The following is a 26,567-nucleotide window of genomic DNA, read 5'->3' as shown; positions in this document are numbered from 1 at the left end:
GTAAATACAGTAATTACTACATATCATTACTGCGTATTGAACTACTTTTTCCGTCCAATTTGTTGTATAACATGATGCTTTGGTGCTTAATTTGTAAAATCATAACCTAATTTGATGTTTAATAGGCTTTTCCTTGATCTCTCCTTATATATATACATATTTGCTTATCCAACGTTCTGCCGGCCCGTTTACATTGGATAAGCGAGACTCTACTGTATATGGAACCATTCCATTAGCTGGTTGTATAGATTGCTCCATTCAAATTTTTGAGGGTTAAAAAGCACAAAAATCCTATGCACACTTCCCTGTTTTTTTGTCCAGGTATAACAGTGTGCTAAGAGTGTCCTAGGCAAATAGAAACAAATTGCTTCTCAAGTTCCTAAGTGTATGTCTGGCAAAGAGCCATCTGTACTCTTCCCTTGTTGTGCCAAGCCTGAAGGCAATTAAGCACCAATAGTTCCACCGCCTTCTCACAGATCATTTAAGGAGAATCAAGGGTCAAACTGTACACGATATTAAATGTGCTGTTGGCATTTGCATGCAGGGTTTCAAAATGGGGAACAGCAGACATAGGACAGGGTTAGTTCGGGGGATCATGGGGATAGCTGGTTTAATCAGTCTGGAAAATATACTTTTGTCTCCAGAAGGTAACTTTCCAAACTCTGGATATAAATCTTTCTCCCTTGATGTAATTCCAACATGACCTAAAATGGAGTGAGATGAGATGATGTGAAATGTCCCTCAGGGCTGGACTATTTGTGGCCCCTTTAGATGTTGTTGGATTGTCACTCCCATAATTCTTCATCTCTGACGGTGTTGCAGTCCAACAACATCAGAAGGGCTACAGGTTTCCCACTTCTGCTTCAAATGACCCTGTGACATGTTTCACATCATACAAAGCTTTGCTCTCAGAAGCCCTGATGCAAGTCTAAACTACACAGTCTAGAATCGAGATCCTACTTCCCATATTTTTCTGGAAACAATCCTACATCCTGATCTAGGTCTCTATGCTCCAACCTCAGATTCAAATATGAAAACAGAGAAGCTCTTCCTTGGGGAACATATTTATTGTGTTTGAGATGATACACTGGATGCTCTTGGAGCTACAAAGTAGGTGGCGATGGGAGGGGAGGGGTGGGGAAGAAAAGGAATCCCTTTCAATACAAACTGACAAAGGTAAAAGTTTAAAACAGTTTTCACAACAGCATGTACCACATATCGGAAATAGATCTGGGTTTAATACAAATGACGTAATTCCTAGTCATCTACAGCTACCTTTAATAACTTCATACAGATAATGAATTAGGCTAAAATGCACTATAATATTTGGTTGACTTCAGGAACAGTATCCTTAGTTACATCACAAAATACATTTTGATATCCCAAAGAAGCAAGACTTGCAAGTAGGCATTTTAAACATAACTAATCTACAGCTACAAAGTTCTACTCTTGATAGCGTTTTACCCTTTGGGGCGGATGGGGAGATCTCGAGGGGCAAAGGGGTGGAGGGAGGGAGAAGGGAAGGAAAGCCGTATCCCAGTCTTCAAAAGGATAAAAGCAGAGAGTAGAATCAGTATAACATATACACAGAAGTCCGTATTGTAAAGGCTATAAAGATTAGTTGCACACCGCAAAGCTGCATGGCCGCACCTTCGCACTGCACAAGGTCGTTGGTGTCGCTTATGTTGCGTATCTCTTGGTCCACTGTCTGGCTATCCTGTCATGTTCGGCTCTGTTGGTCAGGTACTGAGTGGCTATGCTTCCCACCAGAGGATCAGCTGTGAGGGTTCAGCAGGGGATAGCAGATGGGAAAAAGGCAAAGTGATGTCATCAAAGCAAATCTATATTTATAGTCAGCAACCAGTATTGAATCCCACCTTCTATTCATCCGTTTACATTAAGTTAGGATATACATTAAAATTTAACACCGTTATAAAAATACTTCTAAAACCCTACTCTTGACTATAGGTTTCGAAAAGATAACTTAGACCTTAAAACTATATCATATTAAAAAAAATATCTGCCCATATTGACTGGATGTCACTTTTTTTAAACAAATTGATGCACAGAAGTGGGTCATTAATCTTGTCATTCTGAGGTCACTGCCCATTAACATAAAGTCTAATACAGTAGAGTCTCACTTATCCAACATAAATGGGCCGGCAGAATGTTGGATAAGCAAATATGTTGGATAATAAGGAGAGATTGAGGAGAAGCCTATTAAACATCAAATTAGGTTATGATTTTACAAATGAAGCACCAAAACAGCATGTTATATAACAAATTTGACAGAAAAAGTAGTTCAATATGCAGTAATGCTACTTAGCAATTATTGTATTTACAAATTTAGCACCAAAATATCACGATGAATTGAAAACATTGACTACAAAAATGGGTTGGATAATCCAGAACGTTGGATAAGCGAATGTTGGATAAGTGAGACTCTACTGTATATCTTTAACGTTTGAGTCAGACAGGCCTATTATTTATTTATTTATTTGTTTGTTTACTTACTTACAGTATTTATATTCCGCCCTTCTCACCCCGAAGGGGACTCAGAACGGATCACAGAACACACACACGGCAAACATTCAATGCTGATTATAACAATGACAAGACAGACAACAGATAGAGGTATATATAGGCTTTCCCATCTTTCAGCATCTTTGCTTGGTTCCGGCCACCGGGGGTACTGTTGCTACATCTCCCTGCCAAAAAGCTTTCTTTGTTCGTTAACTTTCTCCTTTTTCTGATCAAACGCCAAGCCTAAATATCTCCCCGCTTTAATGTGGTTACTATTTATCTACTCACATTTGTTTTCAAACTGCTAGGTAGGCAGAAGCTGGACTAAAGGTCAGGAGCTCACCCCAGCCTGGGCTTCAAAGTGTCAACCTTCCGGTTAGCAAAATTTATTGCAGCTTGGTGTTTGACCTGCTGTGCTAGAGCCTGCCCCTTAACCTACCAGTACCAGTACCTGAACTCTATCTGCTTGGGATGTTAGATGATCAACTTGATAGAATAAGTGGAAGGTTACCTCAATGATTCCGATGCAAAAAGATTTACTTACAGAAATAAGTGAACTTACAGAATGGATCTCTAACCAATTTTAAGAAAGACTGGGGCTCATTCATTGTGTTCCTCCAGAAAAGATGGGGTCAGACCTCCATCACTGGCTTTTTTGGACTAGGAGAGCATGTATCAATGGTTCTTTTTCATTTAATGGGTATAGAATATTGAGAGACTATAACAATCAATCAGAGAATGTAAAGCCTTAGATTAGATAATGTAGATTATAGGTACAGTAGAGTCTCACTTATCCAACATAAACGGGCCGGCAGAACGCTGGATAAGCGAATATGTTGGATAATAAGGAGAGATTAAGGAAAACCCTATTAAGCATTAAATTAGGTTATGATTTTATAAATTAAGCACCAAAACATCATGGTATACAACAAATTTGACAGAAAAAGCATTTCAATACACAGTAATGCTATGTAGTAATTACTGTATTTACGAATTTAGCACCAAAATATCACCATGTATTGAAAACACTGACTACAAAAATGGCTTGGATAATCCAGAACGTTGGATAAGTGAGACGCTACTGTAGTTAATGTTTTCTGACACTTTAAATGTAGTCATAATATTTCTCTTTTATTATAGAAAAAGTATTTTTAACTTTATGTTTGTTTTTTTAGTGTACACGTTTATATGTAGATTTTGCATTTGTTTAAATAAAATAATAATTTAAAATTTTTTTTTGTAATTGTGTGTAAGTTAGATGAAAGCCAATAGTCAGTGGTCTGCAATTTGTGCTAGAGTATTGCCCTACATACTGAATCAAAAGCCGCTTCCAGGTCTATAAATGCAGCATAAAATGAGGTGCGGCAAAGAAATGGTGCGTTAGGAACCAGTCTATTAGCAGACATTACCTTTACACACTTCATTTTTTTCTGCACACATTTTCCTCAACTCCACTTAAGCGATCCTTGAGTGTACTTATGGAATACACTAGTCAACACTAGAGGTGGAGAACCTTCGGCTCTTCAGTTTCTGAGTCTGGGACCTACAGACAGACACCTACATCCTGTTGACGAGAATTTTCCTCCACTACAATAAGAGGAATCGAGACATTTTGCAAAGCTTGGCAACACTAACCATGTTCAGTTCCACAACCTGATGATTTGAGTAGCTGCTATTTTGGGTTGACATTTGAAGGTAACACATATTTTGTGTGTTTTGCTCTGGTGTTTTTTTTAAGTTTGCTATATATTCTTTTTGACAGATTGCAGAATTTCCGTTAAGAACACATGGATTGGATTTATAGCGTTTCTGAGGAGATGCCTTCATGTGACAAGGATTTCCCACCTCCTCCCCACTGTAATGTTGCATACTCCCCAACCATCTTCTTCTGAGAGTCAAGATATAAATCTCTTTGCAGTGGGAGAAGGGAGTTGGGAGAAAATTGCGTGGTGGCACTGCATTAGCTGAGTTATGGATTCAAGACAGTTATAACGTTTGATATAGTGTTTATTATAAGATGAATGGGAAGTGTGTTGAGATGGAGAGTTGGATTTTCTCCATCTGATATAGTTTTTAATGGGCCAGGCAATACTTGGGGACATAGCTGTGCACCCTGACATCAGCATGTCCTTAGCTGAAGTGAAGCTTCATCATTCTTCCAAGGCAGAGAAGGGGGATGAGAACTGAAATGCTATGAACCAGGTCATATAAGTCTTGAGACTGAAATGGAAATAAGACTCACATGCATGCTGAAGCTCTATAGTTATCACTAGGGATGGGCAAAATGGCAAAAACATAAAATCATAGAGTTGGAAGAGACCTCACGGGCCATCCAGTCCAACCCCCTGTCAAGAAGCAGGAAATCACATTCAACACACCCCTGACAGATGGCCATCCAGCCTCTGCTTAAAAGCCTCCAAAGAAGGAGCCTCCACCACAGTCCGGGGGAGAGAGTTCCACTGCCGAACAGCCCTCACAGTGAGGAAGTTCTTCCTAATGTTCAGGTGGAATCTCCTTTCCTGTAGTTTGAAGCCATTGTTCTGCGTCCTAGTCTCCAAGGCAGCAGAAAACAAGCTTGCTCCCTCCTCCCTATGACTTCCCCTCACATATTTATACAGAAATCCGTTCTGTTTCCGTTTCAAATTTCGTGGGAAGATTCTTCCTAAAACGGAACTCTGGATCCCCAATTATGAATCTGAATGCCCCCCTCCTAATCTCCTGGAATTTTTCAAAATGAAAACATAATGGATTTCTGCCATTTCATACACCCCTATTATCGCCAGTCCTTGTGGTCATCAGCAAGTGATGACTGGGAAGATCCCTGTACTTTCACAGCTCTGGTGTGGCATAACGTCAGTGTGACTACTTTAAGCCCATTGAAACAAATCCTTCCCCCTTCATATAATCTAGATAAGAGCTTCTAAGGCTTCCACAGTCAACCACTTTGAACAGTTCTAATCGAAAGCATAGCAAATCAGAAATTGACAGAAATGGTATACAGTGGAGGTCTACACAGTATTTGTTCCATTTGTTTCATTTGGATATTTGTTTCACACCGTCTATTTGGATGGCACGAAACGAGAGCCCATTTTTGGATGAAACAAAAGATGAAACAAACTAGAACGTTGCATGGTTTCCGTGTCTTTGTTTGGGCTTCGGGCAGCGTGGCTTTCCTCATGCGTCAGAGGAGGAGGAGGTGATGTTTGGGACTTTTGGCCAATCAGAAGCCAAGGAAACGGTGACATTGCCTGGATATTTAATGGGGCGACCGCCTCCAAAGCTCCCTTTGCAGGCACGTCCTTTGCTGGTGCTGACTGGCTACCTGGCTTGCTGCTGCTCGCTCAGCTCACTCAGCCTCTCTGTGCTAGTGAGCTTGTTTGCTTGCTGCCTTGTTGCTTTGCCTCTTGCCTTGCCTTTCATCTTTGCTTTGCTGCCAGGGGAAAGAGATTTGTTTGCATTTTTTAATTTTTTTCTCCCAAATTTGGCTTCTATTTTAATTTTTTCTTTGAAGGGAAGGGGGCTGGGATTTTTGAAGGGGTGGGGGTGAGGTGGGTTCGGCTGGGGAGCGCACGTGGAGCTTCAGGGGTGGGGGAAAGAAGGGGATCTCTGTATCTTCTATTTGCTGTACTGTAATATTTTAAAATCTTTACATCTTTTATTCTTATTTTTTTGTTTTAACACCCCCCCCCCCCTGGTAGCATTGGGGGTTTTAAACAACAAATATTTTTCAAAGGAAATAAATTGTTGGGCTTCTACCTTCTCTGTTTAGAAAACTTTTCAAAAGTTGGTGGGCTAAAAGGGGTGGATATGCCCTCCATGTATGGCGATTTTCACCCCTCTAACCCTGAAACTGAGGGGAGGGTGATCCTTGGCAGCCTTCTCATTGCCGCCAAGGGTTTCAACATTTTTGTTCTTTTGGACGCAGGACAAAATTCCCATTCGGATAGGCAGCCCATTTTTGGAAATGGCAAACAAAAACTAAAGTGGGGCGAAACAAATGAAACAAAACAAAATGGATAGCGATTCCATACAAATGCACAAGACTAGTATACAGTCCAAGAGGGGCTACTTCAGACTGCAAAGTTTGAAGCTCTCATCAAAAATGGAAATCTAGATTGACAGGACAAAGTGGTCTTTTGTGAATGACAACATTCACTGAGCTTATATTCTACCGTTCAACATGGTTCAATGATTAGTTTATGGCAAATCCCTACTGTTTGAAAGTGTAAAGATAACATAACCCTGGGCTGCAATAGCGTGAAAGCTAAACAATCCTGGTTTGAGATCCCACATTTGGCAAGCGTATGTTTTGTGTTTGCCCAATCAATAGTATGTTTGAACCATTTTTGATAACCAAAAGCAACAGTGGTTTCAGGTTTGTTTGCACTATGTATAATTAGTAACACTTGTTTCAGCTTTAAAATAAAAACCAGTGCCTTACCAGGATTGCAGTCTGTCAAGAGGGAACAAATAGACAGCAAAACCTTTGAAATAGTCAAAGCAGGGCTCCAGTTGTCTTTCAGAATATCCAGACAGATGACTCCCTGACTGTTGATGTTGCAGTGATAGATCCTAGTGCGGAAAGTAACCTAAAGACAGAAGAGCAAAAAGGTGGAGGTAAGGGTTGGAGGGTTAAATCATTCTACACGCAATTCATGCAGAGTTTGTTCCCAGCCTTTTGAAACCTGCTTTCAATCATTTACTCTCAATGAGAGAATTTTTTACACAGACTTTTATTTTGTTGTTGTTACTCATTTTACAGAGATTCACTTCCCTCCCTACCAACCACTTTGTAAGCTTATTCAGGTATGATATGTATATCTCAGCTCTAGCAACATTATGTGGCACATTCTGGCAAAACCTTAGAAAGCCTATGTTCAGTATACACATGTGTGTTGGTGCATGCATCCTTCTATCATGGCTACATTGGGCAAGCTCCTGATCATGGGTGCTTTTGCTGTGCTTGTTATTTACACTACACAGTTACAGCAGGTTGATCCCAATTTAACTGTGATGGTTTAATGGCAAAACTTCAGTATACACGTATGTTGGTGCATGCACCCTTCTATCATGGTTACATATGGCCAAGGAACTTGAGCAAGCTCCTGGCCATCACTGGGAACATTTGCTGTACTTGTTACATACACTACACCAGGGGTCCCCAAACTAAGGCCCGGGGGTCGGATGCGGCCTTCCGAGGTTGGTTCTCGCAGAAGCAGAGGAAGCAGGAGGACATTTTTGCTCCCTGGCTTCAGGTAGGATTTGGCTAAGATTTGGCTAAGATTTTAAACTGAGTTTGGGCTTGGCTCCTGTGGTCAAAGTCTAACTGTTGTGTGACTGTTGTGTTGAAAGAGAGCCAGGTACTTAAGTTGATTGACAGCAGGCATTGTCCCCTGTTAATTGAGTTTCTGGGAAAGCTTTATTTGCCAGTGTGAGTTTCTGCCAGAGCCTGATCCCAGAAGGGCAGTTGGTTCTCGCAGAAGCAGAGGAAGCAGGAGGACATTTTTGCTCCCTGGCTTCAGGTAGGATTTGGCTAAGATTTGGCTAAGATTTTAAACTGAGTTTGGGCTTGGCTCCTGTGGTCAAAGTCTAACTGTTGTGTGACTGTTGTGTTGAAAGAGAGCCAGGTACTTAAGTTGATTGACAGCAGGCATTGTCCCCTGTTAATTGAGTTTCTGGGAAAGCTTTATTTGCCAGTGTGAGTTTCTGCCAGAGCCTGATCCCAGAAGGGCAGTTGGTTCTCGCAGAAGCAGAGGAAGCAGGAGGACATTTTTGCTCCCTGGCTTCAGGTAGGATTTGGCTAAGATTTGGCTAAGATTTTAAACTGAGTTTGGGCTTGGCTCCTGTGGTCAAAGTCTAACTGTTGTGTGACTGTGTGTTGAAAGAGAGCCAGGTACTTAAGTTGATTGACAGCAGGCATTGTCCCCTGTTAATTGAGTTTCTGGGAAAGCTTTATTTGCCAGTGTATTTGCCAGAAAAGGCACCTTTACTAACTATCCTTTGCAGTACATACAGGAAACAAAGCAACATAAACAAATACACAAAGACGTGGTTTGTTGCAGTCTGCACATAAAGTGCGTGCATATTACTTAACTGTACAAAGATCCCACTTGGCCACCACGCTCACCAAGAGATGCAACAAAAGCAAAACATTCCCATCACATGCACCAGCTGTCGCATGTTCCGCTTTTTCACACAAAAACTAGACAACTACATCTGCTCCAAATGCAAACAGATGACTCTGATGGAGCAGAGGATCCAACAGCTCGAGCACCGTATTAAGACCCTTAAGGACATTCAGGCACTCGAGCTCTTCTTGGACACTGCACAACACGCTGCTGTAGATCAGCAGCCTGCATCACACCAACACCACCAAGACCATGATCAGGAACCTTATGGGGAGATCAACTCAAAGGTAGACAACCCTCAGGCTTGGAAGGAGGTCACCCATAGAAGGAGACGCAGGACCAGGCAGCCTCCGCAGAACTCCTCTGCTCAGCTGCATTTACACAACAGATTTGAAATTCTTACATCATTAACATACAATCAGGAAACACATCTTGTGGAGGACCACAGTTTCTTAGATACCACTCAGTGGACCATCCTGGATCAATGCGCAGGGGATAGCCCTGACAGGGACAGTGCATCACCACAGTCACACTTATGTAATCATGCAAATGCTCCATCCCCAATCATAGACCAGGAGCAACAGGAACATCCTTGGGAGAGTAATGGGCTCTCGGATGTATCTCAATGGATTGTCATTGATGAATGCACTGGGGATGTTGAGGAGGAGGACAACACTTTACACCTACATGATTCACTTCAACAGGAACACTCTTCAGGGGACATACACACTGTCTTGCACAAAAGGGACCCTGTCAATCCTCAAAGGAAACAGGTCTTGGTAGTAGGTGACTCCCTCCTTAGAGGAACGGAAGCCATCATTTCCAGACCGGATGGGATGGCTCGAGAAACATGCTGCCTCCCGGGGGCAAAAATACACCATATCACTCAGAGGCTCAGCAGGCTCCTAAAGCCCCATCACCCTCCCCACCTTATGTTGATTCATGTAGGTACCAATGACACCGCTAGGCATACTTTTCAAAAGATCACAAATGATTTTCGAGCTCTGGGAACAAAGCTAAAACTGTATAATGTACATGTGATCTTTTCATCCCTCCTCCCCGTTGTAGGACATGGCTCTACAAGGGCCGGAAAAATAGTACAGGTCAATAACTGGCTCAGAAAATGGTGTCAAGAGGAGCATTTTGCCTTCCTTGACCATGGTCTACTCTTCCAAGAGGATGGACTACTGGCAAGCGATGGGGTGCATCTCACACAAGTAGGAAAACATCTTTTTGCACACAGACTCACAAACCTCATCAGGCGCACTTTAAACTAAATCCACTGGGGGAGGGGAACAACAGCCTGGCGAACACTATATTACCCACGACCACAGGGAACCGCCGTAAGGCTAAACGGAGGGCTGCACAAACACAGCAAGGACCAAGTACAGAGAGCACAATAATCCCAAATAAACAGTTCGAGGGGAGGTCACAGGGGCTTACATGTCTTTACACTAATGCTCAGAGCATGGGAAATAAGCAAGACGAACTCCAACTCCTAGCACAGCACCACACATACGATGTCATAGGCATCACTGAAACCTGGTGGGATGACTCCCATCACTGGAATTTAACCATTGAGGGCTATAACCTCTTTCACATAAATAGAACAAAGGGGAGAGGAGGGGGAGTAGCTTTATATGTCAAAAACAGTTACGTTGCAGAAGAAATGCAAGACTGTAATCCGGGAAACCAGCTTGAAAGCATCTGGATAAGAATCAAGGGAACCGGGACTCAAAAAGATCTTGTCGTGGGTGTCTACTACAGACCTCCGAGTCAGGATGAAGGACTTGATGAAGCCTTCTGTCAACAGCTGACCAAACAGGCACAAAGAAGAGATATAGTAGTCATGGGCGATTTCAATTATCCCGATATCTGCTGGAAAACAAACTCAGCCAAGAGTACAAAGTCCAACAAATTCCTCACTTGCCTTGCAGATAATTTTATGGTCCAGAAGGTAGAAGAGGCAACAAGGGGATCAGCAACTCTTGATCTAATCTTAACAAATGTGGAAGACCTGATCAATACAGTTGAAGTGGTTGGATCCTTAGGGGCAAGTGACCATGTGCTCCTGCAGTTTGCAATACAAAGGAATGCTGAAACTAAGACAAGTCAAACACGCATTCTGGACTTTAAGAGAGCTGACTTCCAAAAAATGAAGGAATTACTGAGCGGCATTCCATGGACGCCGATATTAAAAAACAAGGGAGTTAAGGATGGATGGGAGTTTTTCAAAAGTGAAATACTCAAGGCGCAAATGCAAACAGTGCCAACAAAGAAGAAAAATAAGACAAGTGCAAAGAAGCCAGAATGGATGTCCAAAGAACTTCTAACTGAGCTAAAGCTCAAAAGTGACATGCACAAGAAGTGGAAAAGGGGAGAAATCACCAAAGAAGAATTCAAACGTATAGCCAACTCCTGTAGGGAAAAGGTTCGCAAGGCTAAAGCGCAAAATGAGCTCAGGCTTGCCAGGGACATAAAAAACAACAAAAAAGGTTTTTTTGCTTATGTTGGTAGAAAAAGGAAGAAAAAGGAGGCGATAGGGCCACTGCAAGGAGTAGATGGGGTGATGGTGACAGGGGATAGGGAAAAGGCAGAACTGCTTAATGCCTTCTTTGCCTCGGTCTTCTCACAAAAAGAAAGCCATCTTCAACCTCAGCAACATGGAATGGACGAAGGATTGGGGGAAATCCAACCCCAAATAGGGAAACAAGTTGTCCAGGAACACCTGGCCACTCTAAACGAATTCAAGTCCCCAGGGCCAGATCAGCTACATCCAAGAGTATTGAAGGAACTAGCGGAAGTTATTTCAGAACCACTGGCAATCATCTTCGAGAGTTCTTGGAGAACAGGAGAAGTCCCAGCAGATTGGAGGAGGGCGAATGTGGTCCCTATCTTCAAGAAGGGAAAAAAGAACGACCCAAACAATTACCGTCCGGTCAGCCTCACATCAATACCAGGCAAGATTCTGGAAAAGATCATTAAGGAAGTGGTCTGCAAACACTTAGAAACAAATGCGGTCATTGCTAATAGTCAACACGGATTTACCAAAAACAAGTCATGCCAGACTAATCTGATCTCTTTTTTCGATAGAGTTACGAGTTGGGTCGATACAGGGAATGCCGTGGATGTAGCATATCTAGATTTCAGTAAGGCCTTCGACAAAGTCCCCCACGACCTTCTGGCAAACAAACTAGTAAAATGTGGGCTAGACAAAACTACGGTTAGGTGGATCTGTAATTGGCTAAGCGAACGAACCCAAAGGGTGCTCACCAATGCGTCGTCTTCATCATGGAAAGAAGTGACAAGTGGAGTGCCGCAGGGCTCCGTCCTGGGCCCGGTTCTGTTCAACATCTTTATTAACGACTTAGACGAAGGGTTAGAAGGCACGATCATCAAGTTTGCAGATGACACCAAACTCGGAGGGATAGCTAACACTCCAGAAGACAGGAGCAGAATTCAAAACGATCTTGACAGACTAGAGAGATGGGCCGAAACTAACAAAATGAAGTTCAACAGGGACAAATGCAAGATACTTCACTTCGGCAGAAAAAATGGAAATCAAAGATACAGAATGGGGGACGCCTGGCTTGACAGCAGTGTGTGCGAAAAAGATCTTGGAGTCCTCGTGGACAACAAGTTAAACATGAGCCTACAATGTGATGCGGCAGCTAAAAAAGCCAATGGGATTTTGGCCTGCATCAATAGGGGAATAACGTCTAGATCCAGGGAAGTCATGCTCCCCCTCTATTCTGCCTTGGTCAGACCACACCTGGAATACTGTGTCCAGTTTTGGGCACCGCAGATGAAGGGAGATGCTGACAAGCTGGAAAGCGTCCAGAGGAGGGCGACTAAAATGATTAAGGGTCTGGAGAACAAGCCCTATGAGGAGAGGCTTAAAGAGCTGGGCATGTTTAGCCTGCAGAAGAGAAGGCTGAGAGGAGACATGATAGCCATGTACAAATATGTGAGGGGAAGTCATAGGGAGGAGGGAGCAAGCTTATTTTCTGCTGCCCTGCAGACTAGGACACGGAACAATGGCTTCAAACTACAGGAAAGGAGATTCCACCTGAACATCAGGAAGAACTTCCTCACTGTGAGGGCTGTTCGGCAGTGGAACTCTCTCCCCCGGACTGTGGTGGAGGCTCCTTCTTTGGAGGCTTTTAAGCAGAGGCTGGATGGCCATCTGTCGGGGGTGCTTTGAATGCGATTTCCTGCTTCTTAGCGGGGGGTTGGACTAGATGGCCCTTGAGGTCTCTTCCAACTCTACTATTCTATGATTCTATGATTCTATGATTCTATGAGGTCATTTACCTGGCCCCGCCCTCAGTTTTATAATATAATATATTGTATATACATATAATATTGATAATCATATTATAACGTAATACAATGTAACACTAATAATAATAATACCATATAATAATATTAATTATATATTATATATTACATATAATATTACTAATAATATTACAGTATAGTTCAATATAGTAATATATAATGCTAATATTGTGCTATGCTAATAATATAATATATTGTATGTACATATAATTTGTAAGCCACTCTGAGTCCCCTTTGTGGTGAGAAGGGTGTGATACAAATGTAGTAAATAAATGCAGTAAATAAATAAATAATAAACAAATACATTTTAGACTTAGGCTCGCCCAAAGTCTGAAATGACTTGAAGGCACACAACAACAACAACAACAAGAATCCTAATTAACTTGACTATCTCATTGGCCAGAAACAGGAACACACTTCCCATTGAAATCCTTAGAAATGTATGTTTGTTAAAATGGTTTTTATTTTTAAATATTGTATTGTTCTTTCATTGTTCTTCTTGTTGTTGTTTTTGCACTACAAATAAGACATGTGCAGTGTGCATCGGAATTTGTTTGTATTTTTTTTCAAATGATAATCCGTCCCCTCAACAGTCTGAAGGATTGTGGACCGGCCCTCGGCTTAAAAAGTTTGAGGACCCCTGCACTACACAGTTACAGCAGGTTGATCCTAATTGACTGTGATGGTTCTCTATCTCTGGCAGACAGGTATAATACTGAAATAGTTATAATTCTCTACTAGAGTCAGTGTTGTAGTGCTGGTAGCCCAGGCAAGTGAATTAGAAAATATTTCTCTAAGTGTCTCACCAGGATTCCACTGGATGAAGTGATATGAAACTGATGTAATACTGTACTATAGATGATCCTATATAGCAAACTGTAGCATCATAATTCTGCATATGAAACTATGCTATGCTCAACACTCGCTATCCAGGCTTATTTTTATTTGTGTACATACACATGGTAATGCTACAATTGCTGGAAAGCAGAAAGGATCAAAGACGTGTCTGGCTATATTGCTGTAGCCAGCCACAGATATAGCAGACCAACTAATGATGTCACCACTTTGTTTCAACCAGGGGCCTGATTTAATTTCTGTGTGTGTTGACATGTGAAAATCTGTATGTGTGTATGTGGCATGAGTGTCCGTTCACACAGACAACCTCTGGCCTCCACAAACAGGCTATAGTTCCCAGTGCTGTGGAGCTACCAAGTCACTCCCTCCCAGGACATTGCAGGTTACAGCGAACACATCCCAATGTTCTTTTCTTTTTCAATTTGCATGACCCCGCCCACTGCCTCTCCCTTAACTCTTCCCTACCCTTTCCTATGGCACACAGCAAACAGAGGAATTGATCAGCAACTGAACATACTAGAAAGGTTTGGGGAGAATTCACCATGATTTATAGAAGTTGTAGGGACTGGGATGTATAGTTGACCTGCAATCCAAGAGCACTTTGAATTCCACCAACGATGGGCCTGGAACTAATTTGGCACACAGACCCAACATGGCCAAATTTGCATACTGGCGGAATTTAAGGGTGATTGACCCTGACATCCAAGAGTTATAGTTCACGCATATTCAGAGAACACTGAACCCATCTAATGATGAATCTGGACCAAACTTGCCACACAAATTAAACATGGCCAGTTGGGAATACTGGTAGACTTTAGAGGTGATTAACTCTTTATCTCTGGGAGTTATAATTCATCTGTATACTATGAGCCCTTTGAACTCCACCAATGACGGATCTGGACCAAACGTGGCACACAGACCCAACACTGCCAACTTGGGGTGACTGACCTTGGCATCAGAGAGTTATAGTTCACCCGTATTCAGAGAACACTGAATCCAGCAGATGACGGATCTGGACCAAATTTGCCACACAGACTCAACATGAGCAACTGTGAACCCTGGCAGGTGTTTCAGGAAGATTGCCCTGGGAATCAGGGAGTTGTAGTCAGGGCCGGCCCCACTATTGAGGCACCTGACGCCGCCGCCTCGGGCGCAGGCCCGGGGGGGCGCCGTCAGGCTGGGCGGGAGGCGGGGCACCGCCCTGACGGTGCCCCGCCTCCCGCCCAGTGCGCCCTGGCCCGTCTGGCCTTTTCTAGCTGGCCAGAGTTCAGCGGAGGTCCCTGCAGGCCGCAATCGCGGCCTGCAGGGACCTCCGCTGCAGTCTGGCCTGCTAGAAAAGGCCAGACGGGCGAGCGGGAGTAGCGTGGGAGGCGGGGCCAGCTCTGACGCCGCTCCCCCCCCCGCCCAGCGTGCCCTGGCCCCACCTCCCACGTTGCGTGGGAGGCAGGGCCAAGGCACGCTGGGCGGGGGGGGGGAGCGGCGTCAGAGCTGGCCCCGCCTCCCACGCTACCCCCGCTCGCCCGTCTGGCCATTTCTAGCAGGCCAGAGTTCAGCGGAGGTCCCTCCAGGCCGCGATTGCGGCCTGGAGGGACCTCCGCTGCAGTCTGGCCTGTTAGAAAAGGCCAGACGGGCAAGCGGGAGTAGCGTGGGAGGCGGGGCCAACTCTGGCGCCGCCCCCCCGCCCAGCGTGCCCTGGCCCCGCCTCCCACGCTGCGTGGGAGGCGGGGCCAGGGCACGCTGGGCGGGGGGGCGGGGCCAACTCTGGCCCCGCCCCCCTCACTATTCGCCCTGGCCCCGCCTCCCACGCAGCGTGGGAGGCGGGGCCAGGGCACGCTGGGCGGGGCCAGGGCGCCGGTGGCGGGGGCGCTTTTCAGCACCCCCGCTTCACATCAAAAAATATCTCCGGCCGGCCCTGGTTGTAGTTCACCCTTATCCAGAGAACACTGAACCCAGTTGATGACGGATCTGGACCAAACTTGCCACACAGACCCAACATGGCCAACTGTGAATATTGGCATGGTTTCCGGGTGATTGCCCTGGGAATCTGGGAGTTGTAGTTTACCCTTATCAAGAGAACTCAGAACCCAGCAGATGATGAATCTGGACCAAATTTGGCACATAGACCCTACATGGCCAACTGTGAATACTGGGGGAGTTTGGTGAGGATTGACCCAAGATTTTTGGGAACTGTAGTTCACCCATATCTTTATGCATTTTCTAATGGGAGCATTCCTAAAAAAAAAACAAAAAAAAAAAAACAAAACAGGAAAGACTGGGGTTTCCCCCCCAAGAAACAGACTAACATATGACCAAACTGATATTACCTAATGTCTAAAAACAAACAAGGTCCTTTTCAAATAACCCGGGCATCACTGGGTACCCAAGCTAGTAAACATATAAAAACAGGGTGCGTGTTAGAATCACAGGTGCTGTTCTGTTGGTGGTATGGAAATTGGTTTGTCTTAAAATCAGTGGCATCTTAGAATGGAAGAAATACAGTATTACTTATAGAATCTGTATTTCAGCAATGAAAAGGCCACTACCTGAATTCTCTTGGAAGTCCACTGACAGGGATTGAGTACTATTTCATTTTTAAGCCATTATCTAACAGCCGCCCTGTTAGATAAGAAGCTTGACTTGAACTGCTGTCATTATTCTGTTCTAAATGATTAATATTTTGTACACAGTAGCTCAACATTTAATGCATTAGTTATAGGAGGAATTCTGTGTGGGACAAAGCTAATCTATATCTCAGTGGTGCCACATGTTGGAAACAAGTACCCTTTGAATGCATGAGAAAGTGAAAATGTGTTTGGGGAAAACCAATGCTTGTGTGGATTTGTGGAACTCTAAATTCAAGACCAAGTTGTTACGGATTTTCTAATTTAATTGTATTCATTGGATCGTGGAATGCTATTTTAAACAAGCAGCTGGTCAGTCCTCCATATTTGCTGGTGTTAAGGTAAAAGACCCTTTCAAAAGTGGAAAAACCACAAATAAACACAATATGAATCTAGCTATGATTCCTTAAGTCCTCTAGCATGGCTATTATCAGCTTCCACTAGGACAGTGGTTCTCAACCTGAGGTCCCCAGATGTTTTTGGCCTACAACTCCCAGAAACCCCAGCCAGTTTACCAGCTGATAGGATTTCTGGGAGTTGAAGGCCAAAAACATCTGAGGACCCCAGGTTGAGAACCACTGCACTAGGAGCTGACCACAGAATAATATTGGAGGATGTACAAATGTCTACACAACTGTTTTTTCTCTAGGCGTCTCTAGGTCAGTGGTTCTCAATATGTGGGTCTCCAGGTATTTTGGTTTACAACTGCCAGAAATCCCAGCCAGTGTACCTGCTGTTAGGATTTCTGGGAGTTGAAGACCAAAACATCTGGGGACCCACAGGTTGAGAACCACTGCTCTAGATCCTCCAACACACCCTTCTGACAAGGGTTGACTACAGTGTCATATTGGAGAATGTAAAGATCCCTAGAGGGAACATATTACTGAAATCCGTAAATAATCAAAACAAGAAGTGCCACAGAAACCATATGAACTTCATGAGCTTAGCATAAGTTACTAAAGTAACCTGAAGGCATATATACACATCTAATCTAAAACAGCTGTTTATAACTGGCATTCTTGACATTGTCTTGGCATAACTGTTTGGAGGGGACAACATATAGTATCCTGAAAAATAGTAAACGGTGCACATAAACACATAATAAAAAGGTAAAGGTTTCCCCTGACATTAAGTCCAGTCATGTCTGACTCTGGGGGTTGGTGCTCATCTCCATTTCTAAGCCGAAGAGCCGGCGTTGTCCGTAGACACCTCCAAGGTCATGTGGCCGGCATGACTGCATGGAGCGCCATTACCTTCCCGCCGGAGTGACACCTATTGATCTACTCACATTGGCATGTTTTTGAACTGCTAGGTTGGCAGAAGCTGGAGCTAACAGCGGCCGCTCACACCGCTCTGGGGGTTTGAACCTGGGACCTTTCAGTCTGCAAGTTCAGCAGCTCAGTGCTTTAACACACTTTGCCACCGGGGCTCCAAGCAAACACATAATAAGAACATGCTATAATCTACTCTTCTATTTTCCATAGTATCCAAACCAGAAGCCTTTGGGATGCCTACAAAAAGATAATGAACTCAACAGCACATCAAAAGGAAGCTATGAGTTTGCCATTTCCCCCCAAACTCCATCCAATACAATAACAGCTTTCGAAACTAACAAAAACTTGAAAAGCGGCATGTGACTTAGTTTGAGAATTTGTGGTTTGTTTGTTTATTTAAAAAAAAAGTCCCAAATTCATCGGGGCCTGCCCAATCCCCTAGGGCTTGTTGAAAAAAAGCTCTCTGGATCCACGCCAGTATATACAAGTTGCTAGACAAGGCAGGAGAGGGGAGGGGGACCCCTCTCACGCTTGATTTCTATAGCATGTGCTCAAGAGCTTAACCAGCTTTGTAAACCTAACATTTGGTCTATTTGTTCAACAGCAGATTTTGAATCTTCTTCATCAAACATCTGCTACACAGCTGCATTTTCAAACAAACATTTATGCTGGCATAAATATTCCGTATACTATAAGCAAATACATGAAATTTAGCTTACGTTTGGGACAATCTGAAGCATTAGATTTGGCATGCTTTTCTAAAGCAACAAGGTCAAAAAAGCCAATGAATACACACAAAGTTTTCCAAATGATAACTTTCTCACTGAAGTTTCATTTGGTGGAACATTATCACAGTGTCAACACAGTGGCTTCTTTCCAATTTCTTATATCTTTACCTGATAAATGTATATGTGTAACAGCATAAATGTAAATCTTGTTTATTTGTAATGGTTGAATCTCTTTTTAACGTTTATATTTTGTGAACTACAGTAGAGTCTCACTTGTCCAACATAAACGGGCCGGCAGAACATTGGATAAGCAAATATGTTGGATAATAAGGAGGGATTAAGGAAAAGCCTATTAAACATCAAAATATGTTATGATTTTACAAATTAAGCACCAAGACATCATGTTTAACAACAAATTTGACAGAAAAAGTAGTTCAATACATAGTAATGCTATGTAGTAATTACTGTATTTATGTATTTAGCACCAAAATATCACAATGTATTGAAAACATTGACTCCAAAAACACTGACTACTAAAAGACAGACTGCGTTGGATAAACCAGAACATTGGATAAATGAATATTGGATAAGTGAGACTCTACTGTATAATATGCTTTGAATCATTGCAGAAAATAGTAACAACATCAACACAGTTTCTGAAAATAGATGTTTCGTTCCATTGAACATTGCCTTTTAATTACACCATGCAACACAATTGTTGTTCCTGAGTTTTAAATGTCATTACCTAATTGGTTTGATCATAAAAACATGGAAAAAGCTTATTAAATTGCAAAATCTTGGTTTTTGGAGGACCTCCTGCAGCACAATTCTCGAAAGTTTTTCAATGAATATCTCATTGAGTCTCAACCAATTCAACATATTCAAAATTGGAGCATAACAACTACTTTCAAAGTAAGTACTACTCAATTAAACAGGAATAACACTTTCAGACTAGGAACAGAAAATTTTTCAAATTTTGTTGCATGGTGTTACTTAATGTTATGCAAAAAAACATCAGATTTGCACAACCACAGCTGGGATCAACAGTAAGAAACGAGCAGATTTCATTCATCAAAGTAATAATAATTATATAGGTGATAATTCAAGGTGAAAGAGGAGTTGAACATACTTCTCAACATCTGAATTGGACTATTTACCAAACCAAGATACAAAGAATGATCTAGTTTCTTAATACTTTGCTTTTTTTTGTTTGGTAAACTTGCTTCTCTAAGCAACCAATCTAGCCATTCAGTAGAGAATATCTTCAGTTCATATTTGAACTACTTAAATAGTACACATTGGTAGTTACTAGGGATGTGCAATTGATTGAAAAAATGTTTAAAAAGCCATTACAAAATGGGAGCGGGGCGGGCGCTGGTGCTTTGTTTCAAAAGTGTTTCTAAAGTATCATTAGTGAAAAAATTGTTACTATTATGAGAGTAATGAAATTTATTGCTATTTTGTTATACTAATGGCGTATAAATAAATTACTATAATTGGGGAAATTTCACGGGCTCCCTTATTTTTACAGCGATTGGGATGAAACCTGCTTCAATGGTAGAGGACATTTACCACTGTTATCATACCAAATTTCAGAATGTTTCACTTATCCTCGGATTTTGGGCAAATTTTCAAAATTTTTATAAACAACATTTTTAAATAAGAAAGAAAATCTGTTCTGGGTTCGAAAGTGTTATTTCCTGTTTAAAGGTGTAGTCCTTACTTTGAAAGTAGTTGTTCTACCCCAGGAACTTTTTTTTTGTGGCACAAACTTTGTTACATTGGTGGGGACACAACAAGATACTATAGTTAAATGTGCTATAGCACGATGTCCCTCCCATAAAGTATAATAAACTTTCCCCATGTTTCTATGATAGAACCAATTAGGAACTCACATTTATAACCCAGGAGGAAAAATCATAGTAAATACATAATCAAAGGTCATCTAGCTCAACCCCCTTCTTCCAGGCAGAAGGGCACCATCCAAACTCCACTACTGAATTGGAGGGGACCCTCAAGGACCATCCATTTAGGGATTTCTTCCCAGCATAGAGATTTACTTACTTACTAGAGAAGTATGAGTCAGCCCTCCTCTTTGCAGCTGGCTGTTAGGGAGGGACAAATCTCTCTCTCTGCTATTCTGATTGGTGCGTTCTGATGCTGATGCATACTGGGAAATGTAGTTTAGGGCAGGGCCTTTTGAATTCTTTGGCATAGAGCTCCTCCCTTCCCAAACTACATTTCCAAGAGTTTTGTGCTGTTTTCAGAAAACACTGCTCCCTCCTTTCCTGCTTCTAATGGTGATTTACAGAGGAATGGGAGATTTTCCCCATTTTGCTTTGCTTGCTTGCCATGGGTATGAAAACCAAATTGACTTTGGGAGGCAGCCTTCTGGGATTTACAAAATACAAACAAAAAAGTATGGGGTAAGTTTTGATTCTAAAGTTTTTGGCGTGGGCCTCTCCCATGTGTCGGATATTACCTCATAAGTACGAATTTAATTAATTTGACCTGAATTACGAGGATTAACGAAAAATGCACACCTCTAGTAGTTACTTGTGTCTTGATCAAATACCTTCTTAACATTCACCAATTATGAATGTACTGCATATACAGTAGAGTCTCACTTATCCAACACTCGCTTATCCAACATTCTGGATTATCCAACACATTTTTGTAGTAAATGTTTTCAATATATCATGATATTATGGTAAATTTGTAAATACAGTAATTACTACATAGCATTACTGCGTATTGAACTACTTTTTCTGTCAAATTTGTTGTAGAACACGATGTTTTGGTGCTTAATTTGTAAAATCATAACCTAATTTGGTGTTTAATAGGCTTCTCCTTAATCTTTCCTTGTTATCCAACGTATTCACTTATCCAACGTTCTGCCGGCCCGTTTATGTTGGATAAGTGAGACTCTACTGTACTTGTATATAAGTCAACCTCATGTATAAGTTGAAAGCAGGTTTTGGGGTCAAAACTATGAGGTTCGATATGACCCAGGGATAAGTCAAGGGTTGTTCTAAAGGCAGGTGATGCCACAGGAGGACAGTCACTCTAGGTATTGCCATTTTTCTGCCCAAGCCTTCATTCCTTCATGCCATTTTACTCAGAGAAAGCAACAGCTTAAAAAGTTAAGGAATGTACATTGATCTGTGGATAAACTGACCCAGATTTTTTGAATTTATTTTTTTTTACTAAAATTTCTAAACTTATACATGAATATAGAGTCTCACTTATCCAAGCTAAACCGGCCGGCAGAAGCTTGGATAAGTGAATATCTTGGATAATAAGGAGGGATTAAGGAAAAGCCTATTAAACATCAAATTAGGTTATGATTTTACAAATTAAGCACCAAATCATCATGTTATACAACACATTTGACAGAAAAAGTAGTTCAATACGCAGTAATGTTATGTTGTAATTACTGTATTTACGAATTTAGCACCAAAATATCACGATATATTGAAAACATTGACTACAAAAATGGCTTGGATAATCCATAAGCTTGGATAAGCGAGTCTTGGATAAGTGAGACTCTACTGTATATGAATCTGTGTCGCAATTTACTCTGTCACATTTTCCTATGAAACGTTCCCCTCTTTTGGACAACAGAATCTAGACGAGCCAATAGATATATTCCCCCAAAAGGATTTTTCCACATCCTGGTCTTGTAGCACAAAGAATGCATGTTAATGGGATTTCTACACCACTTCACTCCACAGTGTCACCAAACATCTTGCCATCTTGAGTTAAGCATAATGCTTGACATTGTAGAAATGAACACTGCTTTCCACATTTGGAGCAGCTCCCTTTTTGGACCATTAAAACTGGAAGATTTTGAGAGTTGATATCTTAGAAAGAGAATTTCTCCTACCTCAACCTCCTCAGGCTATTCATCCATACAAAAATGAAACAGATGCATATGAATGCATGCATGCATATGTATGGGTATTCACACAAATGTTCCTGTGCATTGTTTCAAAATGACAGATGGCTAGCTGAAGGTATGCATGACTATATATAGTCTATATACATCAATATATATCTGCAGTCTTACCTTTGGTGGTTTAAATGGATAATCGGATGAAAATGTGATATCCAGGAAAAAGACGCCACCTTCGTATACAGAACCTGGAGGGCCAAGGATGGTAGATCTCCATTCATAAATGTTATCACCTTTAGGCCCAGCACTATTGAAGTAAGAGAAAGGAGACAGAAAGTGAGACAGATGGCTTTGTGAGGGTTTACAACATTAAATTACAACATTACTCATTTGTTTCTCTTTTCTGCTGCTTATATGCAGATTGGTGCTTTTGTATGTGCCTGATAGGAGCAAAAACAAGGCACATGAACTCTGTTCCTGCCAATCTTTCCAGCACAAGGGTCACCTTTATCTTTTGTAGACTTTTCAACATTGCTCTTTTTAGTGGTGAGAAGAATAAAATGTTTCAATTGGCAGTTAAGCATACTTCAGAAGGCTTTTCCTCCATCCCATCACACATACATCCTACTCTTTCTTTAAGGAGCAGTGTACGTGGGAGTACTCTAAGAGGCCCTCACAAGCCTATGAAAATATCGGAAAGGTTACTTTTTTGGACAACAGTTTCTAGAATCCATCTGTTCACATTAACAGTGCCCATTGCGTGAATTGATGTTCTGGGAGCAGTAATCCTCATAGTGGGGTAAGGAGGTGAACCATATAATTTTGCAAATTGGGGCAAATTCTTTCAAAAATTGAACTACAATGAAATTCCCACTCCTGTGAACTGGCCAAATTCAACAGGTACTGTTAGACAGGTGATAAAGATAAAGTGACTTTTCAGAACAGAGGTGCCAATCCTCATTCAGACCTAAGATGGTTAAACATATAGATTCAATACAGATTTTACAGAGTAAAAACACTCAAAGACAAGGACCTAGATGGATGAATCTGTCTCTTTTGGTTTCTCTTGCTTACACACATATCACACACACACACACACACAGAGACATCTGCACACGTTTTCATTGCAAGTATGGGGGAATTTGCAAATCTGGGTTACTATGTTTAAAAATGAACTGACATGAAAAATTAACCCACTACTAAACTCAGTTTAGGCATTTCCAACTACACCCCAAAGCTTTATCCACCAAGTCTGCAGTTTGAACGTTTTCCTTGGAATATCAGTTTGAGTAAGTAATCTTTGGGGGACCACAACTCCCAGAATTCTCCTAGCCAGTGTGGGTCAAGGTCATGTTGGCTGGGAGATTCTGGGAGTAATGATCCAAAAAAGCAATCTTCCTAGGCTTTAGGAATCAGACCTACTGAACATAATGAAACACAGTTCTAAGACCATGTATGCTCAGCTGCTGAAAGGAGTCCATGGGACACGCAGTTGAATTTACAGCATAACCACTACATTCTGCTGTTAATCCTGTCTATGGAACACGAGATTTACTCTGATACTTCCTGGAAGCTATGGAATGATCCCACAATTTTGGAGGTATAGACAGTTGAGTTGGGTCTGTTCCTATCCGCTGTCTTCACCGCCAATAGATCCACCACTCCATTATTGCTTGAATGTCATCAAAATTAGTCAACAGAGTCAATAGATCTTCAGGGGAAGCCCTGCTCTCAGTCCCGCCAGCCTCACAGGTGCGGCTGGCAGGGACGAGAGACAGGGCCTTCTCAGTGGTGGCTCCTCGGCTGTGGAATTCTCTAGTGACATCCAACAGGCTCCATCCCTTTTGAGTTTTAGAAAGAAAGTGAAGACCTGGCTATGTGAGCAAGTGTTCAAAGAATAAGTTTTGTTGGCTTCGACTCCGTCTGAACTAAGTTTTATGTACAAGGTTCTGTGGATGAATTGTATTGTTGTGTATTGGCATCAAATTCTGCCAGTTTTGTAAGCCGCCCTGAGTCCCTTCGGGTGAGAAGGGCAGGATAGAAATGATGGAAATAAATAAATAAATACATAGATAAAATAAATAGTAGGGATTATGTGAGATATGAATGGACTGGAAAAGAATTCAGTCATCTTTCTATTGTAACATTTCTTTGCCTTTGCCTTCTTCTGAAGCGGAGAGAATGTGACTTGACCAAGACAGGTTTCCATGGCTGTACAAGGATTCAAACCCTGATACAGTGTTCCCTTGCTACTTTGCAGTTCACTTTTCACTCCCTTGCTGTTTCGCGGTTTTCTATTAATATTAATGTACACATTTATCGTGGTATTTTCACTGTTTCATGGGTTTTTGAGGTGTGCAAAGGGTTTTGGAAGGGGGAAAGAGGGGAAAGAGGGGGAAGGGGAGGGAAGGGTTGGAAATAAAAAAGGGTTATTTAGCTTTCATTCTTCTTCTTTGCCAGTGTACTGTATATTGTAACTGCTAAAATAAAGTACAAACTGCATTGTAGTAAGTGGTCCGTGGTTTGCTCTCCTCCACACATAGAATAAATATAATGTCCCTACTTTGTGGATTTTCACTCATTGCGGGTAGTCCTGGAACATAACCCCCGTGATAAGTGAGGGAACACTGTATTCCAAAGTCATAGTTCAATGGCTGTGTATAAATATGTGAGGAGAAGACATAGGGAGCAAGGGGCAAGCTTGTTTTCTGCTGCCCTGGAGACTAGGACACAGAACAATGGCTTCAAACTACAGGAAAGGAGATTCTACCAGAACATCAGGAAGAACTTCCTCACTGTGAGAGCTGTTCAGCAGTGGAACTCTCTGCCCCAGAGTGTGGTGGAGGCTCCTTCTTTGGAAGCTTTTAAACAGATGCTGAATGGCCATCTGTTGGGGGTGCTTTGAATGCAATTTTCCTGCTTCTTGGCAGAGGGTTGGACTAGATGGCCCATGAGGTCTCTTCCAACTCTATGATTCAATGCTCAAATCAGTACATCATGATGGCTCCATGTCTGGTATATGTGTATACACATACACATAGCATAGACCTATGGGAGACTTTGAGCCCCAAGTATCAGTATTATATAGTGGGCCATTTTTAAACATTTCAAGTGTTATTCATTTATTATCTCTCCCTCTTTAATGGATGGCTTTTACAACAAAGCAGCATCAAGGATACTGCCATTAAATAAAACCCTTTCTCCCCTTGAAAACCAGCTGACAGAAGAATTATTGCTTTATAAATGTGGCTGCTAAGAAAGCAATAAATATACTTATAGGTCAACACTGTAAGATAATGTCTGCATTTGTAAATCTATGAGAGGGGAGTGTGTTATTTTCTTCCTCCTTTTTCTTTTTTTAAAAAACACTTCCTATTAAAGAAACCACTTCTGAAAGACTTATCTCACCTCCGAGCAAGCAGCAACCATTTCATTTTGGGATATAGCTTTTAAAGGAACATTTATCACAGATTCTATACAGAAACATCAAGACAGCCTTAAGAAACTCTCTGTTTGCATATATTTTATTATGATTTTCAGCAGCAACAAGAAGAAAGCTGTTTTACAGCTGCAGAATTTGAGCAGCTCAATTCCGGGAGGACTTTCAAGTATGCTAATTGACAGCGAAAAAGGAGACAAAGAAATCCAGAATAGGGAAAAAAAGGAAGAGAAATAAATATCTTTCTTGAAGGTGGAGTGAGATGCATGAATTTCCTCTCCGAGCCTTAGCTTCATGGACGTGTTTAGACCTCCCTTAATCTCACTTAGGGATGTAAGTGGGGAAAGAAGGAGGCACAAATCTCATACAAGATACTTTCGGGACATTTTGTTCCACAGACATTCAACAGGTGCCTTTGGTGGTCCCTCCCATAACACAACATTAAGGCTATAAGCTCAAATACATCTGGTAATATTGCAAACATGAGCTTTTTAAATCTGCGTTCCATTTACAAATAAACATTAGTGAGCAAAGACAAGAGAGCACCTGGCCAAAGTCATTTACAAGGATTTCACAAGTCATTATCTTCAATTATTTGCCAACGGACGAAAACAGCACAAGATTTTTTTTTTATTATTTAGAGCGATCACACAAACATTCAAAACAACGTAGAAAATAATTTAAACTCTTGGGAAGACCATGGGGTTTTCTGATTAACATCCATTACGTACACGTCACTTAATTAGTATTAGGGCTTAAAAGT

The 26,567-nt window shown here is 41.8% G+C and overlaps 1 protein-coding gene across 1 annotated transcript in view; it reads right to left on the bottom strand.

The window, feature by feature from the left end:
* Window positions 1–1,048: 1,048 nt before the first annotated feature.
* The window catches only part of ube2e3 (ubiquitin conjugating enzyme E2 E3), a 181,921-nt gene continuing 156,402 nt past the window's right edge, over window positions 1,049–26,567 (bottom strand). The window contains exons 4-6 of the mRNA XM_008120261.3: window positions 22,540–22,672; window positions 6,965–7,112; window positions 1,049–1,778 (exon numbers count right to left, since the gene is read on the bottom strand). Coding sequence (XP_008118468.2) covers window positions 1,681–1,778; window positions 6,965–7,112; window positions 22,540–22,672 — 379 coding nt within the window. The 3' untranslated portion in view covers window positions 1,049–1,680. The remainder of the gene's footprint in view (window positions 1,779–6,964; window positions 7,113–22,539; window positions 22,673–26,567) is intronic.

Source organism: Anolis carolinensis, chromosome 1 (assembly GCF_035594765.1).
Source record: "Anolis carolinensis isolate JA03-04 chromosome 1, rAnoCar3.1.pri, whole genome shotgun sequence".
Taxonomy (NCBI): domain Eukaryota; kingdom Metazoa; phylum Chordata; class Lepidosauria; order Squamata; family Dactyloidae; genus Anolis; species Anolis carolinensis.
The sequence above is the reverse complement of the archived record's forward strand: the minus strand, read 5'-3'. Positions and strand labels throughout refer to the sequence as shown.